Genomic DNA, 15,220 nt, shown 5'->3' with positions numbered 1-15,220 from the left:
AAAAAGACCCCGAGAACCCTAAATAACCCATGGACCCTAAATACCCCCAAAACAAAAGGCCCCGAGGCCTCAAAGGACCCAGAGGAACTAAAAGACCACAAAGACTAAAAAGACTGAAAAGACCCCGAAGACCCAATGGACCCCAAAGACCTAAAAGAGCCCGAAGACCTAAAAGACTGAAAAGACCCAAATGGACCCAAAAGACCCAAAATACCCCAAAGACCCTAAAGACCCAAAATACCCCGAAGACCTAAAAGACCCAAAGACTGAAAATATTCCAAAGACCCTTAACAACCCTGAAGACCCAAAAGACCCTGAAGACCTAAAAGACCCCAAAGACCCAAGATAACCAAAAGACCCTGAAGACCCAAAAGGCCCCAAAGACCCAAAATACTCCAAAGACCCAAAAGATCCCGAAGACCCCAAAGACCCAAAATATCCCAAAGATCCTTGAAGACCCAAAATACCAAAAAAGGCAAAAACACCCCGAAAACCTTAAAGACCCAAAAGGTCGAAAAGACCCAAAATACCCCAAAGACCCTTAAAGACCCCAAAGACCAAAAATATTCCAAAGACTGAAAAGACCCAAAAGACCCCAAAGATCCTTAAAGTCCCAAAAAACTCCAAAGAACTAAAAGACCCCAAAGAATGAAAAGATCTCAAAAACCGAAAAGACGCCAAAGACTAAAAAGACCCCAAAGACTGAAAAGACCCTGACGACCCAAAAGACCATCAAGACCCAAAATACAGAAAAGACCCAAAAGACCCTTAAAGGGGAACCCAAACGCAATTTCTTTATCTGAGAAACCATTGGCAATCATAAATCATGGTGTAATTTGAATGGAATCTTTTTATTTGCCAATCACAAAGTGCCGAAAAAAACCCTAGACTGTCGGTTTTTTAGATTGCCAGTGACGTCAGATTGTAAACTCACCCTTATCCTGCTGGCGACGGTACATAAGGAAACGACGCATTGCGAGCCTGGATTCCGGGGCGTGTTGGGTTGTCGTGGGGAATTGTTATCTAGGGTGACGGTTGACTGTGAGGGAATGGTGGAGGCGGGTAGGGTGGGGTGTTGGTTTGGGGTTGTGGGTATTGTGGGGTGTTGGTTTGGGGTTGTGGGTATTGTTAGCTAGGGTGACGGTTGACTGTGAGGGAATGGTGGAGGCGGGTGGCGTGGCGTGTTGGTTTGGGGTTGTGGGTATTGTTAGCTTGGGTGACGGTTGACTGTGAGGGAATGGTGGAGGCGGGTAGGGTGGGGTGTTGGTTTGGGGTTGTGGGTATTGTGGGGTGTTGGTTTGGGGTTGTGGGTATTGTTAGCTAGGGTGACGGTTGACTGTGAGGGAATGGTGGAGGCGGGTGGCGTGGCGTGTTGGTTTGGGGTTGTGGGTATTGTTAGCTGGGCTGACGGTTGACTGTAAGGGAATGGTGGAGGCGGGTAGGGTGGGGTGTTGGTTTGGGGTTGTGGGTATTGTTAGCGAGGGTGACGGTTGACTGTGAGGGAATGGTGGAGGCGGGTAGGGTGGGGTGTTGGTTTGGGGTTGTGGGTATTGTTAGCTGGGCTGACGGTTGACTGTAAGGGAATGGTGGAGGCGGGTAGGGTGGGGTGTTGGTTTGGGGTTGTGGGTATTGTTAGCGAGGGTGACGGTTGACTGTGAGGGAATGGTGGAGGCGGGTAGGGTGGGGGTGTTGGTTTGGGGTTGTGGGTATTGTTAGCTGGGCTGACGGTTGACTGTAAGGGAATGGTGGAGGCGGGTAGGGTGGGGGTGTTGGTTTGGGGTTGTGGGTATTGTTAGCTGGGCTGACGGTTGACTGTGAGGCAATGGTGGAGGTGGGTAGGGTGGGGTGTTGGTTTGGGGTTGTGGGTATTGTTAGCGAGGGTGACGGTTGACTGTGAGGGAATGGTGGAGGCGGGTAGGGTGGGGTGTTGGTTTGGGGTTGTGGGTATTGTTAGCGAGGGTGACGGTTGACTGTGAGGGAATGGTGGAGGCGGGTAGGGTGGTGTGTTTGTTTGGGGTTGTGGGTATTGTTAGCTAGGGTGACGGTTGACTGTGAGGGAATGGTGGAGGTGAGTGGGGCGTGGGGTGTTGGTTTGGGGTTGTGGGTATTGGTAGCTAGAGTGACGGTTGAATGTTGATAGGGGATTGTGAGGGGTGGTGGAGTGGGGTCAGGGGTGTGGGGCGGACATGGGTATTGTTAGATAGGGTGACCGTTGATAGGGGATTGTGAGGGGAAGGTGGGGTAAGGGGTGGTGGGTGGTCATGGGTATCGTTAGCTATGGTAATGGCTGATGGGGGATTGTGACGGGATGGGGGAGGGGGTAAGATGGTCATGGGCAGTGCTGTTAATATACGGCACTGGTCATGGGTATTGTTAGCTAGGGTGACGGTTGAAGGGGAATTGTGGGGGGAAGTGGAGTGGGAGGAGGGGTGTGAGTAGTAGGAGAATTGGGGTTCTAAAACATACCTAATTTTACATGTAAGTGAATGGGGAAAGTGCGTTGGAATTTATGGACCACCCACCGAAAAACCCAAAACATCCGTCTATTTCTCCCCTTCCCATCTAAGCCATTAACAAAGGTTAAATCCTCAATATACCCCCATATTTTCCTTGAACTCATAAAGAGAGCCAACAAATAATTGTTTATGTTCTATTTTAGACAATAACTTAATTTTCTTATTGAACTCATCACCATCAAGAATATTGATAAATAATATGTTTGAACTTGGTTCTTGGTTTAAGTTTCTTTGTTGGGCAGAGATGAAATGATAAACCTCTCTTATTGCTCTTATCTGATTTCCTCCTGAAACTAGAATTTTTTTCAGATAATAGTGAAAAAACGCTCTTATCTGAAAAAATTGTTTTTTATTGAACTTTTGATAACCATCAACGTTTTCTGGCCATTCAAGGATGTTGACTCCTCTGGGAGGAGCCTCTAACTTACTCATATTTAAATTTATCCACTTATTTGTTACTCCCACCAGGGAGTAATGCATTCGATCGTGTGTGTGTGTGTGTGTGTGTGTGTGTGTGTGTGTGTGTGTGTGTGTGTGTGTGTGTGTGTGTGTGTGTGTGTGTGTGTGTGTGTGTGTGTGTGTGTGTGTGTGTGTGTGTGTGTGTGTGTGTGTGTGTGTGTGTGTGTGTGTTCGTATGTTCGTGAACAAGATATCTGGAAAAGTTCTGAACGGATTTGGATGAAAGTTGGTGGGATGATTGCCGTTGGGATAAGGAAGAATTGATTAGTTTTTGGTGAAGCTCAGGATATTATTCCGGATCCAGGAATATTTTTTGAGAATTTTATTTTGGGAATTTTTTTTTCTGTTTTACTGCATTAAAGCTTTTATTCTTATTCTTTAATGATGTTTTTCTCCTCTAATTCCGAGATATATCAAAATAAATTATCTGACAGTTAGGGCCTACTTTCTTTTTCATTTATTGTTTTGGGGAGAGGGGATGTTAAACAAAACGTATTATTCCAACTTGACCCACGGTAGGAGTATGCGCTCTACTGCATTTGATATTGAATGGGGAGTTTGATATTTTTCACATTCGTTATACTTTCCATTTAAATACCAAGGCTGTGATTTTCTCCACTTTGGTTTGGTTATTGCTTGGTTCTATCATTTATATACCAGTAAAAAAAAATACGGCGGTAGCCCATTAAACTCCCCATTTCCTTTTTATTATTATTAATTACTAGGAGTACCCAGCGTTGCCAGGAGGTGGGGGGGGGGGGGGGGAGGCTGGAGAGGGAGAGTTGAGGAAGGGAGTGGGGTGAGTGGAAGGGGGAGGGGGAGGGGTGGGAGAGGGAAGGGAAAGATATACTACATATACATTTTGGGGGGGGGGGGGTGTGGGGGCCGGGTCTTTGACAGGCTCCCCCGTTTTGTGTGAGCGGGGAAGAGAAGGAGGAAAAATGTACCCATGCAAAGAGTGCTTTAACCTAAGTGTTGCCCAGGTAAAAAAGGAAATTGTAATACCCTCTGCCACCATCACTAGGTGGTGCTACACGGTACACATTTACATTGAGAATTTACGCGCCTCTCCTGATCCTCCACACCCCCGCATGAGGCCGCGGCCACATAGCCTATGTTACCCCCCAGACAAAGTTGTATTTGTATTTGTACCCCGATTAAAGTATATAAGTGTTTATATCTGGCGTACCCGGCGTTGCTCAAGCAAAAAAAGAAATATTAACATACTTGAAATGAGGGCAAATATAATGGAAAAGCAATTACATCCAAATCAGAATCCACCAGAAATGTCAAATCATCATTTTACCTTTTTGTTGAATATATGCTGGTAATTGTGCCATTGATCACGTTTCTGAGTCAAGAATGATAAGGTCAGGAAGAAGAAGAAGCCTTACCACCAACTTTGACTGCTTCCGGAATTGTTTTATTACTTGTATTCAAATGTCTGGTAATTGTTTTGTACTTATTTATTAGAATGTGTACTTGTATATAATTGTCATTAATCAAAAAGGCTTTGGCACAATAGAGTGATTTTTTTAAAATCCCCAAAAACGAACTAAAAAAATAAAAAATTGATTTGAAAAATTTGAAAAAACGAATGATAAATTGATGTTCTTCCAGGAAGTGGATTATTCTAAACTAATAAAGTGGATTATACTAAATAACTAAACTTGTTATTTTTCTCCATGATATTAAACAAGGTATTATAAAGCCTAGGTCACACATAGGCGGATATTTTGGCGACTACTGGCGACTGCCGGCGATCAAGATTTTTCGGCGACTACTGGCGATTTCGGGTGGTCAAATATGGTCAGGCGGCAGTATGGCGACTGCAGGCGGCCACATTGCGACTACATTGCGACGACGCCCCGAGTGGGATGGCGACTGTCGAAGATCGACGACGACTGCATTGCGGATGCACGGCGGCAGCGTGGCGACAGTCTGGCGGCTAGATTACGACCGATGGCGGATCGCGGCGACTGCATTGGGGCCGGGTGGCGGTTTACTCCGACGTCCGCAAGACTGCAATAAGACCGCCGGCGATTGGAGACGATTCACACAACTTTTTAAATCTTTATCTCTCTATTTTACATTTCACTTTATTCACTTCAATGATGTATGACATGAAGCATAAAGATGTTTGATGTACAATAAGAAAGTTAATAAAGATGTATCATTGTAATGTAATAATCAAACTTTTCTGCAGGGAGAGAGAATGGAAATAAAGTCCAACAAATTATTTCCACTGGTCCCAAGTCCCATAAATAAAGTTTCCAAAGGACCAAAGTCCCAAAAATAAAGTTCCCAAAAGTCCCAAGTCCAAACAATAAAGCCATATCCTTGTCAGCACCACAGGACCTCACTCCACGGAGACCCTCACACCATCCTGTCTTGCCATGGAATCGTGGTATGTCGTAATGCAGTCGCCAGGCAGTCGTATCCCTGTCGCCAATGGCCGTAACTCGGCCGCCACTAGTCCTACTGCTGTCGTCGTCAGTCTCCCATAGCCGCAGGGGAGACGTGGCAGTTCTTCTGTAGTCGATACGCAGCCGCAACAGTGTCGGCCCGTAGTCGGGAAGATGCCGCAGGAAGGCCGTATGGCATTCGCATCTCTGCCGTGCTAGCTGGTGGGGCGATTGCGGAAGACTATGAGCGACTGGGTTGCGGCCGCTTTACGGTCTTATTACGGATACCGACGACAGCATGGCGGTTCCATCGCGACAGCATGGCGGATTTTTTTCGAGTGCGACTGAGCGCGCCGTTTTTAAACATTTTAAAAATTATTTTGCCCCTTTGCGGCTCTTGCCGACTGCAGGCGACCTGGGGAGGATAACCACGACTACAGGCGACCGTCCATTACGGTTTCATTACGATTGTCGGCGGGTGGTGGCGATTTTTTCAGTCGCCAGTAGTCGCCGACAAATCCGCCTATGTGTGTGTGACCTAGGCTTTTGTTTCCATTGACAACAAAGATGCCTCATGTTCTTTTGCAGGGCCAAGTTGTAGTGGGTAAGGGAATGAAGCTGTGTAATCACTCGTTGTGAAATCAAAAGTAAGAATTGTGCTTCTCATCTTATTAGTCCCCTACCGGTGTACACCGGAGGAGACTATAGGTTTGCACTCCGTCCCTCCGTCTGTCAGTCCGTCAGTCCGTCACACAAAGAACAGCTTTCCGGACTTTTTTTCTAAACTCTTAATGCTAATGATTTCAAACTTGGCACATGGTTTCCTCATGATAAGTTACAGATCAAGTTCGAACTTCACGACATATCGATCATTTTTTACAAAGTTATGGCACTTTGCACTTTGGTAATTCTGATAATTCTGATGATCCTTAACTCAGTGCCATTTTAAGTTTTAATTTCCTTTAAAAACGATTTTCTCCACAATAATAGGACCGATTGAGATCAAATTTTCACCATATGAGGGACTCGGTCTGTAGAATATTTTAATGGTAATTATAACGTCACAGGTCACGTGGTTCGGCCTCCATATTGTTTTTCGTGAAAACACGAAAACCCCTTTTTCTCTGCAACGGCTGAACAGATCGAGGCCAAACTTTGCAGGCAGAATCACATACCCATGACGAACAAAAAAGTCAGCGAGCATGACGTCATGCGTCACATGGTTTCAGAGTTATGACGTTTTTAAGCATGAACCTTTAAAACCGAGCCCCTCCCTCATTTTTTATCCAATTAAGGGGAAACTTCACAGATCTGTTCAGCATGTCAGTCTACTAACATGTCATTTTGTAATTTGCGATAGGGCACGTGGTTTGGCAGGTATCGTTAATTAAACGAAAATATTTTAAAAATGGATATCTCTTGAATTGCTAGTACCTCAGACCGTGAGTTGGTAATTATATAATTCACACAGTGCAATACGTGCAAGCTGCTCCACGGAGCGACCTTGCGGGCTTATCCAACGAGGCGAGGCGTGACACACATGTGTCTCAGCATACCTCAGATCAAGTTTGAAAACCAGCATCAACCGTGCATAAATTTGCATATTCGATCATTTTTGACAAAGTTATGGCACTTTGAACGTTAGTAGGGGACATGTATTGCAGCGCTATACTCAGAATGCTCGTTTAATATGTAATAAAATATCTTTGCACTGACATGTATTAATTATTTTCATATTCATCAACTGGTCTGAAATGGCTGAGGCTTCATTAAAATAACTGTTGTTTCCAGCCTTCTTACTACCTAACAGCAATAATAGCAAATTAACTAATTGTGATGGGTCATTTGGAAGAAAACTAACACCTGAATCAAGCCCTGTTAAAGCCTTAATAATATGTTTCTCTTTTTCATTCTTCAAACCAGATTTCTCAACAACATAAACAAGTTGAGTTTAGTAAATCAATATATACCCTGTCATCTTCAATTTGTGTGTTCAACGGTTCATCAAAATAACTTTCACTATGGTATCCATCTTTTGTGAGAAGAAACATTAATCTAGAGGTTAATTTTATCGGTGGTCGGACAGAACTTAAGAACATCAATTTATCATTAAATATCAGTACCTTTTCTTCAACAAGATAGAACTGTGCTGGTTCTTCTGTTGGAATGAGACCTGCTCTGGTTTTTGAAACCGCTGAATATTCATCGTTTTGAAGAGCTTCCACAACATAATCAGGAGGTTGATTTACCTTTTCCAGTTGTTGAAATAATCCTTCATCATCATATTCTAATTCTCCTATATTATCTAATTCTTTCTCTGTCATTTGGCTAAAATATTTGAGCATTTGAAGTTTTCCAGGAGTGTATTCCATCGTGGGAATTGTAGAGGGTTGTTCTCTTTGTTGGGAAGTTTTAAAAGCGGTTTAAAATTTTTTATCTTGTTTTCTTTCAAACGCTTCTTCACCCGTTAGTTTCTGTCTCCGTTTCTTCTTTATCTCTTCCTGTTGCTTTACAACTTTTGAAACTAACTCTTGATGTTCCTTAAACCTTCTTGCTCTGTCTTCTACATTAATTTTCGGTATTTATTGATTGAAAAATATCATTTACTGAATTGTAAAGGGCAATGGGGAAATTTTCCTTTTCTTTATCATTAAAGTAGATGTGTTCAAATAAATCCTTTTCTTTAAATATTTTATCAAATGCTTTTTTAGCATTAATACGAGTTGTCATTTCTTCTTCACTAATACTAGTATCTCTGCTTTTCATGCATTGGCGTTGAGTTTCTTCATCAACATCAAAACCAAATGATAAAATTTTAACTCCATTATCACTCAGATGTTTCATGATTTGTCTCATTCCTTCTGGATTAGTTTCTAAAATCTTACCAGATTTTAGTTTCTTTAACTCACTCTTACAATGTGAATATTTTGTCATGTCAATAGAGACCTCCTCAAATATTTGACCTTCGTTCCTCAATCGCATATGTTCCTCCATTGAAATGTAGTAATAATCTTTAACTTCTACTTCTCCTGGTCGCATTGCTCTGGTCGTTGTAGATACAATACGAATCATGGGGTGTTTAAAAAAAGAACTTACAATCCTTTCATTTGGCAGAAATTTGACAGGGATGTAGCGTATGTGACAAGGACGAAATGATTAGATTTTGGTGAAGATCCGGATTCGGATCCGGCTGCTAGAATTTTTAAAGTGACTCCTCACCATTGAGTGATCCGGCTAAAACCGACATATAGCATAATATCTCAAAAGGTTATGGACGAGTTATGACTAAACTTGGTGGACGAGTTGGTTAGGTGACAAGAACAAGCAGATTAGATTTTGGTTCAGGTCCAAATCCAGATCCGGCCTATCAGTGGGATACAAAACGTAAACTGTTCAGCCTGGCGGAGGTATGCGCTACCGAGTGCTGTTCTAGTTGGAGGTGAAGTTGTTGTGAAGGTAGTATTTATCTGAAGCGATCGTGTTGTTGTTGGTATGAGGGAAATATTTAAGTAATATTTATTTTTCTGCAGTGATCCTGTTATTGGAGGTGTAGTTGTTGTTGTTGTTGTTGTTGTTGTTGTTGTTGTTGTTGTTGTCATATGTTGTGTGGAAGTTCTGTTTGTTGTAAAATGGCGATATTTACACTCCAAACAATCGGAGATTTTTCATCAAGAAGATTTATTTGGTGATGGGAACTGTTTATTTTCAAGTCTCACTTTATTGGTGGAGGGTGATGAGAACGCTCATGTTGACCTGAGATGAAAAACCGTTCATATTGTGTGCGGTACATGTTGGGACGGGTCTGGGGCATTTTTGCAGGGTTGGATTATCCATGTGGCCCAGATGGAATACCACATCGTGTATTCTGATTGTTGTTGTGAATTATAGCTTATTAACCCTAAATTAGCCAGTGTAGCAAATTTGCTGGAAAAATTGGGCATCAATGGCAATTTGACATGTCTAGCTGCCTTGTTGGAAATGGTTGCACTAATATAGTCCACATTCACTTGTTTGAGGGATTTTTGCTTTCTGTGTTGGCAGAATCGGATACCAGGAACATATAAAGCAATTCTTCTCGTTTTTAGCTCACCTGGAACGAAGTTCAGGGGAGCTTATGCGATGGCGCGTCGTCAGTCCGTCAGTCGGTCATTCCGTAAACACTTGAAACTTCTTCTCCAAAACCACTGGATGGGATTGCGACCAAATTTGGCAAGAATGATATTTGTTCTGTTGTGACTAAAGTTTGTTCACGGCACTAAAAAAAATCGGGGTCTAAGGGGGTTTACCGGGGTCAAAGTGGATCCAGGTTTGACACCACAAAATAGGTATTTGCTTTCTTGTCAGAAACTACACACGCAATTACGATGAAACTTCACTACAACCTTCATCACCTGTGATGTATCAATGTTCAAGGCATTAGAAAAATTGGGGTCAGAGGAGGTATATGGGGTTGTGGGAGGGGTGGAGGGGGGGGGGGTTTCCCCCCAGAATAGGTCTTTTGGTTTGTTTGTTTGTCTTATGATTATATTAATATAATTCCACATGCTGCCCTGTCTTCTCGCAACTATTGAAATTGGTTTAAAATACCTTTAGTCAGTGCAGTATACTGTTGATTCTACCAGGTGAGTACTAGGCTGAGTATTGCCCCTATGTTTATTTTACTTATACTTACAATTCTCGTCGTTTCGTTATGGTGTATTACTCAAATTAAATCAAATGTAGTTTGGAAGTTGTAACAGTATAAATATAAAAAATTTTGACAGGCTAATTGCATGTTTTGCCAGTCCCCAGTTGTGCTTGGAATGCATTGGTGGTTGAGCACGAGCACCACCACCCACGTGTGCCCAGGGACCTCCACCACCATATATCTGGCACTGTTCCTACCAATACAACTTAAAACACTGTTAGTTTTACCTGTAGCTACCTGAACCTGTCCTGTCTGCTTATACCTCCTGTATCAAGCCTGTCGTTGGCTTCACCGTTAAGATGGCCGGCCTAAAATCCGAGTCTTGCTGCTGATGGGTGATGGATGGTCTCTGGCGTAGGTGTGGCGCAGGTATGCCGGGTCGAACGGCCTCGTCGTGGACCAAAGTTCCTCGTTAAACGTAATTCGTACGTATTGCACGTTCGACAGAACGCGTATTGAACGTCACACGCACCGTATTAATTTTTGCAGAGAAGTTGAATTTCGCGCCGAGTGACGTCACCCGCTACGCGTGACGTCAGGCGCGCGCTGCGGTTCTCGCGATCGCCTCGCGCCTCGCGCCGGGTTGCGTGCGTCGTATGCACCGGGTATCCTTTACGTACGTCCGTCCGTGAGATCCGGTGCAACAACAAAGCGATATAGCTATATATAATAATAATAATATATTATCCCGCGATTGTGCGTCTGTAGATTTGATCATAACGGTTTAAATAACGCGCTGAACAACCACCAATTGTAGATCGTCATTGTGTCTCTCCGTTGTTTGTTTATCGGTATTCTTTGTCCATCTGGACCCGTCGCGGCCGCGCTCGGAGAGGGGGCGCGAAAAAACAACAACAACGGATGCGATGCAGGTAAAGCTGAACTAGGCGCAGCTGGATCCGATCGGCCTACCTTGTGCCGACATGTCACGAATGGAGCTTCGCGTGGGGAGCAAGTTTCGACTCGGGAGGAAAATCGGGAGCGGATCGTTTGGGGACATCTACCTGGGTACGTCGATCCGAGCTAGACCATTGTATGGCCCCTGGCTCGTCCGTGATGTAAACACCGTTACCCCGATGGTGACGGACACAACCTTGATGTTGATATGATAACACGGCCACCCCGGCCGTTATCATCGTACATTATACCGTCATCAATGATGCCTTCACTGCTATCGACACGTCATATATCATATACGTCATTCACCTTAAAGTACCCCACGTGTGCAGTACAATTCTGCGTCATCATTGACCTTCTCTATGCACCCTTCAATTTTAATTTAGTAAATCTTCAATGTCTCCATACTGAAAATCACCAACATCCCCCCCAAAGGGAATAGGTGTCGATGACGTCACTGCATGATAATGTTGACGGTAAATTGTTACCTGTTGTAGTCACGGTTTCCATTTGAATTTGAGAATGTTCAGTTTACCTGCTCGTATCCAGATACTCGTCCTCCAGGCAAAAGGTATGCAGTGCAGTTGAATTTACCTTTCTCACCTGGTTCCCATCAGTTTCATTCCAATTTCAGGAGCACTCTACCATGACCAAGCTACATGATGTGTTGTTGTATTATTTCTTTATTTATCTGGTTCATTGGACTCTCTTCGCTGATATGATCCCAACTTTCACAAAACATACAGTATCATGTGTGATTGTTTTCATTATATTCCTTCCTTGAAATTATTTAATCCTCTAGTTTCTCTAAATATTTATATTGATTGCGATCTGGTCTGATTTGAACTTTTTAAATTGATTGTTCAGTACCGCATGTTTATAGGATGAATTTCCATGAAATGGATGATGGAAAGTTTACCATAAGCTGGGATCTCGAATGGATCCTGTTTATCGGTGGATGGAGGTTATGTTTTCACCCCTGTCGGTTTGTGAGCGGAATATCTCAAAAAGTTGTGGACGGATTTGGACGAAACTTGGTGGACAGGTTGGGTGTGGGACAAGGAAGAATCGATTCGACTTTGGTGAAGATCTGAATATGGATTCGGATATGGGAATTATTTAATTTTTTAAGTGATTCTTCACCATTGAGTGGTCGGGCCCAAAACAATAAATAGCAAGATGTTTCACAAAGTTGTGGACGGATTATGACAAAACAAGGTGGAGGATTTTGCTAGGCGACAAGAACAAGCCGATTAGATTTTGGTTCAGGGCCGAATAATCCAGGTCTGACCTGTTACTGGGATACAAACTGTAAACTGTTCAGCCTGGCGGAGATATGCGTTCTAGTGGGTACCGTTCTAGTTTACTCATGCATTGGTTTCAGTTAAAACTTTTTATTCCATTTGTAGGCCAAAACGCATTTAGCCATGATACATGCATGTCCCTTGCACTTTTTAAAAACATAGTCGAGGCTCATGGAAGGGATAGCTGTACACGGAACGGATCAGGACATAACAGGACAAAAGGAACAGTAGAGTGGGTGGGGTACACCAACAGCAGAGTCAAAGGCCAAGTTAGAGGGAGACGTGCACAAACAATGGGTGTGGGGAGGAATGCGAGGCAGGAGGGGATGCATGGAGTGGCCAAGAGGGATCCAGACGAAAACTCCATGGAGGGGAAAACTGGAAATTTGGGATGTCTTGGGATTGAAGGGGGTTAACCGGGATAGAAACGATCATGGTTTTGGGTTTGGGGATGATCTGAGATGATGGTGTCGAAGACCTGGAGGGAAGAATGAGATTGAAGAGTATGTGGAAGTTGGTTCTACAGGTGTGAAAAAGAGGAACATATGAGTGTAGGTGAGCATTCATCCTGGATTTAGGTCGTTTCACCAGAAGGGGGTTGACTTATGGTTGAATCACATAGTAGTAGGGTTCATGTTTGGGTTGTATGGACAATTCTTTTCAAAGTAAACCACCCACCAATGGACGTCTTGTTTATCATCAAGGTTTTGTTTTTATGGTGATCTTAGGTTCACCAGGAAGCTTGCACTGCACTTAAATCACATGCAGGACGGACGAGGACACTATCAACAAGGAGTGTGGCTTATGAACCTGGGATCCAAGACACATCTAAAGCAAATGCTCAGAGGGGAACGTCTTGCTAAATATGCCGTGGGAACTACATTTCGACATCACAGACAACAAACAGCTGGCTTAACACTCCCACCAAAGGAAGCAAGGCCCTTTGCTGTCATTGCATAGATCCCTTTCACGAATGAATCAACTTGAGTTGCACTATCACTGAATAAAATATTGTGTTAATAATGGGAGTTATCAAAGACATCACATTGAGTCCCAAAGGTAACTGCACACATTGCTGAATCACCCTTCCTGTGAAACACCAGGATGACAATTTATAGCTGGCCGGTCTGGATTCAAACCCAGGCTAGATGGCTTAGAGGAGAGTGTGCGTACCTCAAGGCTGGCATCCAATCAGCGCTAGAATAAGAGCTATGGAATAACAAAACTTCTCTCGCTCCAAATAATTCCAAAGTCATCTCCCCATCTTCCCACGGCCATTTTATGCAGCCGCCAGCCTTGGAGCCAGAGCTGCATCGTGTGGTTGGCTAAGTGCCCTTGTGAGGCAGTGCCTTGGCATTCGGTGCTGAAAGGTATCTGGTGGTCATAAGCTTTCTGGAATGAATCGTGATGCCGTCATGCCACTGCCATTTTCCTGATAATCAGCGCGTCGGCTGGTGGACTGAAAACAGGCAAGATTGAGGCTTTTTAGGAAACATAGGCCTGGACCACTCGCACATACCGGATAGGCTGGCATATGGCGATGTCTGTTGAAAAATGCTTGCCGATTGCATCATAATAAATGTATGGCTGTTTGATATCAAGGACCGATTAACATTCGGTGCGGTGAATCGGTGGATTCGGTGCTGTGCTTCAATTTCTTTCATGATGCTTCTATCTCTCGCTCTGTGAGACCACTGTGTCTGTGTCATATTACCATATCTTTAGAAGTATGAAATGATATAAGAAGAAGAACCACCTTTGGAGGCCATTTTTCCCTGCAGAGGAGGGGTTGGCCTTTTTTGGCCTTTTTTGGCCTTTTTTTGGCCTTTTTTTGGATACCGTGGTCCCCTTTTTGAAGCAATGCTTGATGCCCTTCCTGCCACCAACCCTGTTAGTCGCCTCTTGCGACACAAAGGGAATAACCAGTGAACTGGTACTCGATTTGCCGACCTCGGAAGGATGACAGGCTGAGTCAACCCCCCTGGCGTTAATTCAGCGATCGACCGGGATTCGAACCCAGGATCCCAAGCCGGCACCCTAACCGACCAAGCTACACCCTAACCGAAACACCAATCCCTGGCCAACCCAACACCAGGCTACAAGTATGAAATGAGATAAGAAGAAGAACCACCTTTGGAGGCCATTTTTCCCTGCAGAGGAGGGGTTGGCCTTTTTTGGCCTTTTTTTTGGCCTTTTTTTGGATACCGTGGTCCCCTTTTTGAAGCAATGCTTGATGCCCTTCCTGCCGCCAACTCTGTTAGTCGCCTCTTGCGACACAAAGGGAATAACCAGTGAACTGGTACTCGATTTGCCGACCTCGGAAGGATGACAGGCTGAGTCAACCCCCCTGGCGTTAATTCAGCGATCGACCGGGATTCGAACCCAGGATCCCAAGCCGGCACCCTAACCGACCAAGCTACACCCTAACCGAAACACCAATCCCTGGCCAACCCAACACCAGGCTACAAGTATGAAATGATATGATATCAAAAATACCATATGATGATTACTTTGTGCTTCATGATATTTGAAATGGTTATTGCTGCTGCTCGTACACAATCGGAGGAATCTCCTGGAGGCCTTTCCCTAAAATTACAGTTGCTGTTGGTGACATTTTCAAGAAGCTTTCATCTCTGAAATTGGATAAAGTATTGGTGGCTATATTTATATTATCACTGTCATCTGAAGTGTCTTTTCTTAGTGTGTTGGGGTTGAGGAAATGCCGTGGGGTGTTAGCCTAGAATGCCAAAAGTATTGGGACGGTATGGATTTGGCAGCAAGCATGACTCGAAGACCTTATCCCTTCATTCATTCATTTTGTATGCAGCGGTTGGGAGCGCTGCTCTGCCGCTGATGCATTGCCCCTGTAGGTAAGGGCAATGATTTGGAATTTGGCCACGGTGTCGGCGATAGCTCGCCTGCTCTTCGCGAAACACACCATGGGATCTTTAA

General features: G+C 44.0%; 1 protein-coding gene across 1 annotated transcript in view; it reads left to right on the top strand.

Moving 5' to 3' along the window:
• The first annotated feature begins 10,835 nt into the window (after window positions 1-10,835).
• The window catches only part of LOC137426816 (casein kinase I), a 77,154-nt gene continuing 72,769 nt past the window's right edge, over window positions 10,836-15,220 (top strand). Inside the window, exon 1 of the mRNA XM_068115741.2 lies at window positions 10,836-11,075. Within this exon, the coding sequence (XP_067971842.1) occupies window positions 10,991-11,075 (85 nt within the window). The 5' untranslated portion in view covers window positions 10,836-10,990. The remainder of the gene's footprint in view (window positions 11,076-15,220) is intronic.

Source organism: Myxine glutinosa, chromosome 5 (assembly GCF_964187855.1).
Source record: "Myxine glutinosa chromosome 5, kmMyxGlut1.1, whole genome shotgun sequence".
In the NCBI taxonomy this organism is placed as follows: Eukaryota; Metazoa; Chordata; class Myxini; order Myxiniformes; family Myxinidae; genus Myxine; species Myxine glutinosa.
This window is presented reverse-complemented; position numbering and strand designations above follow the sequence as displayed.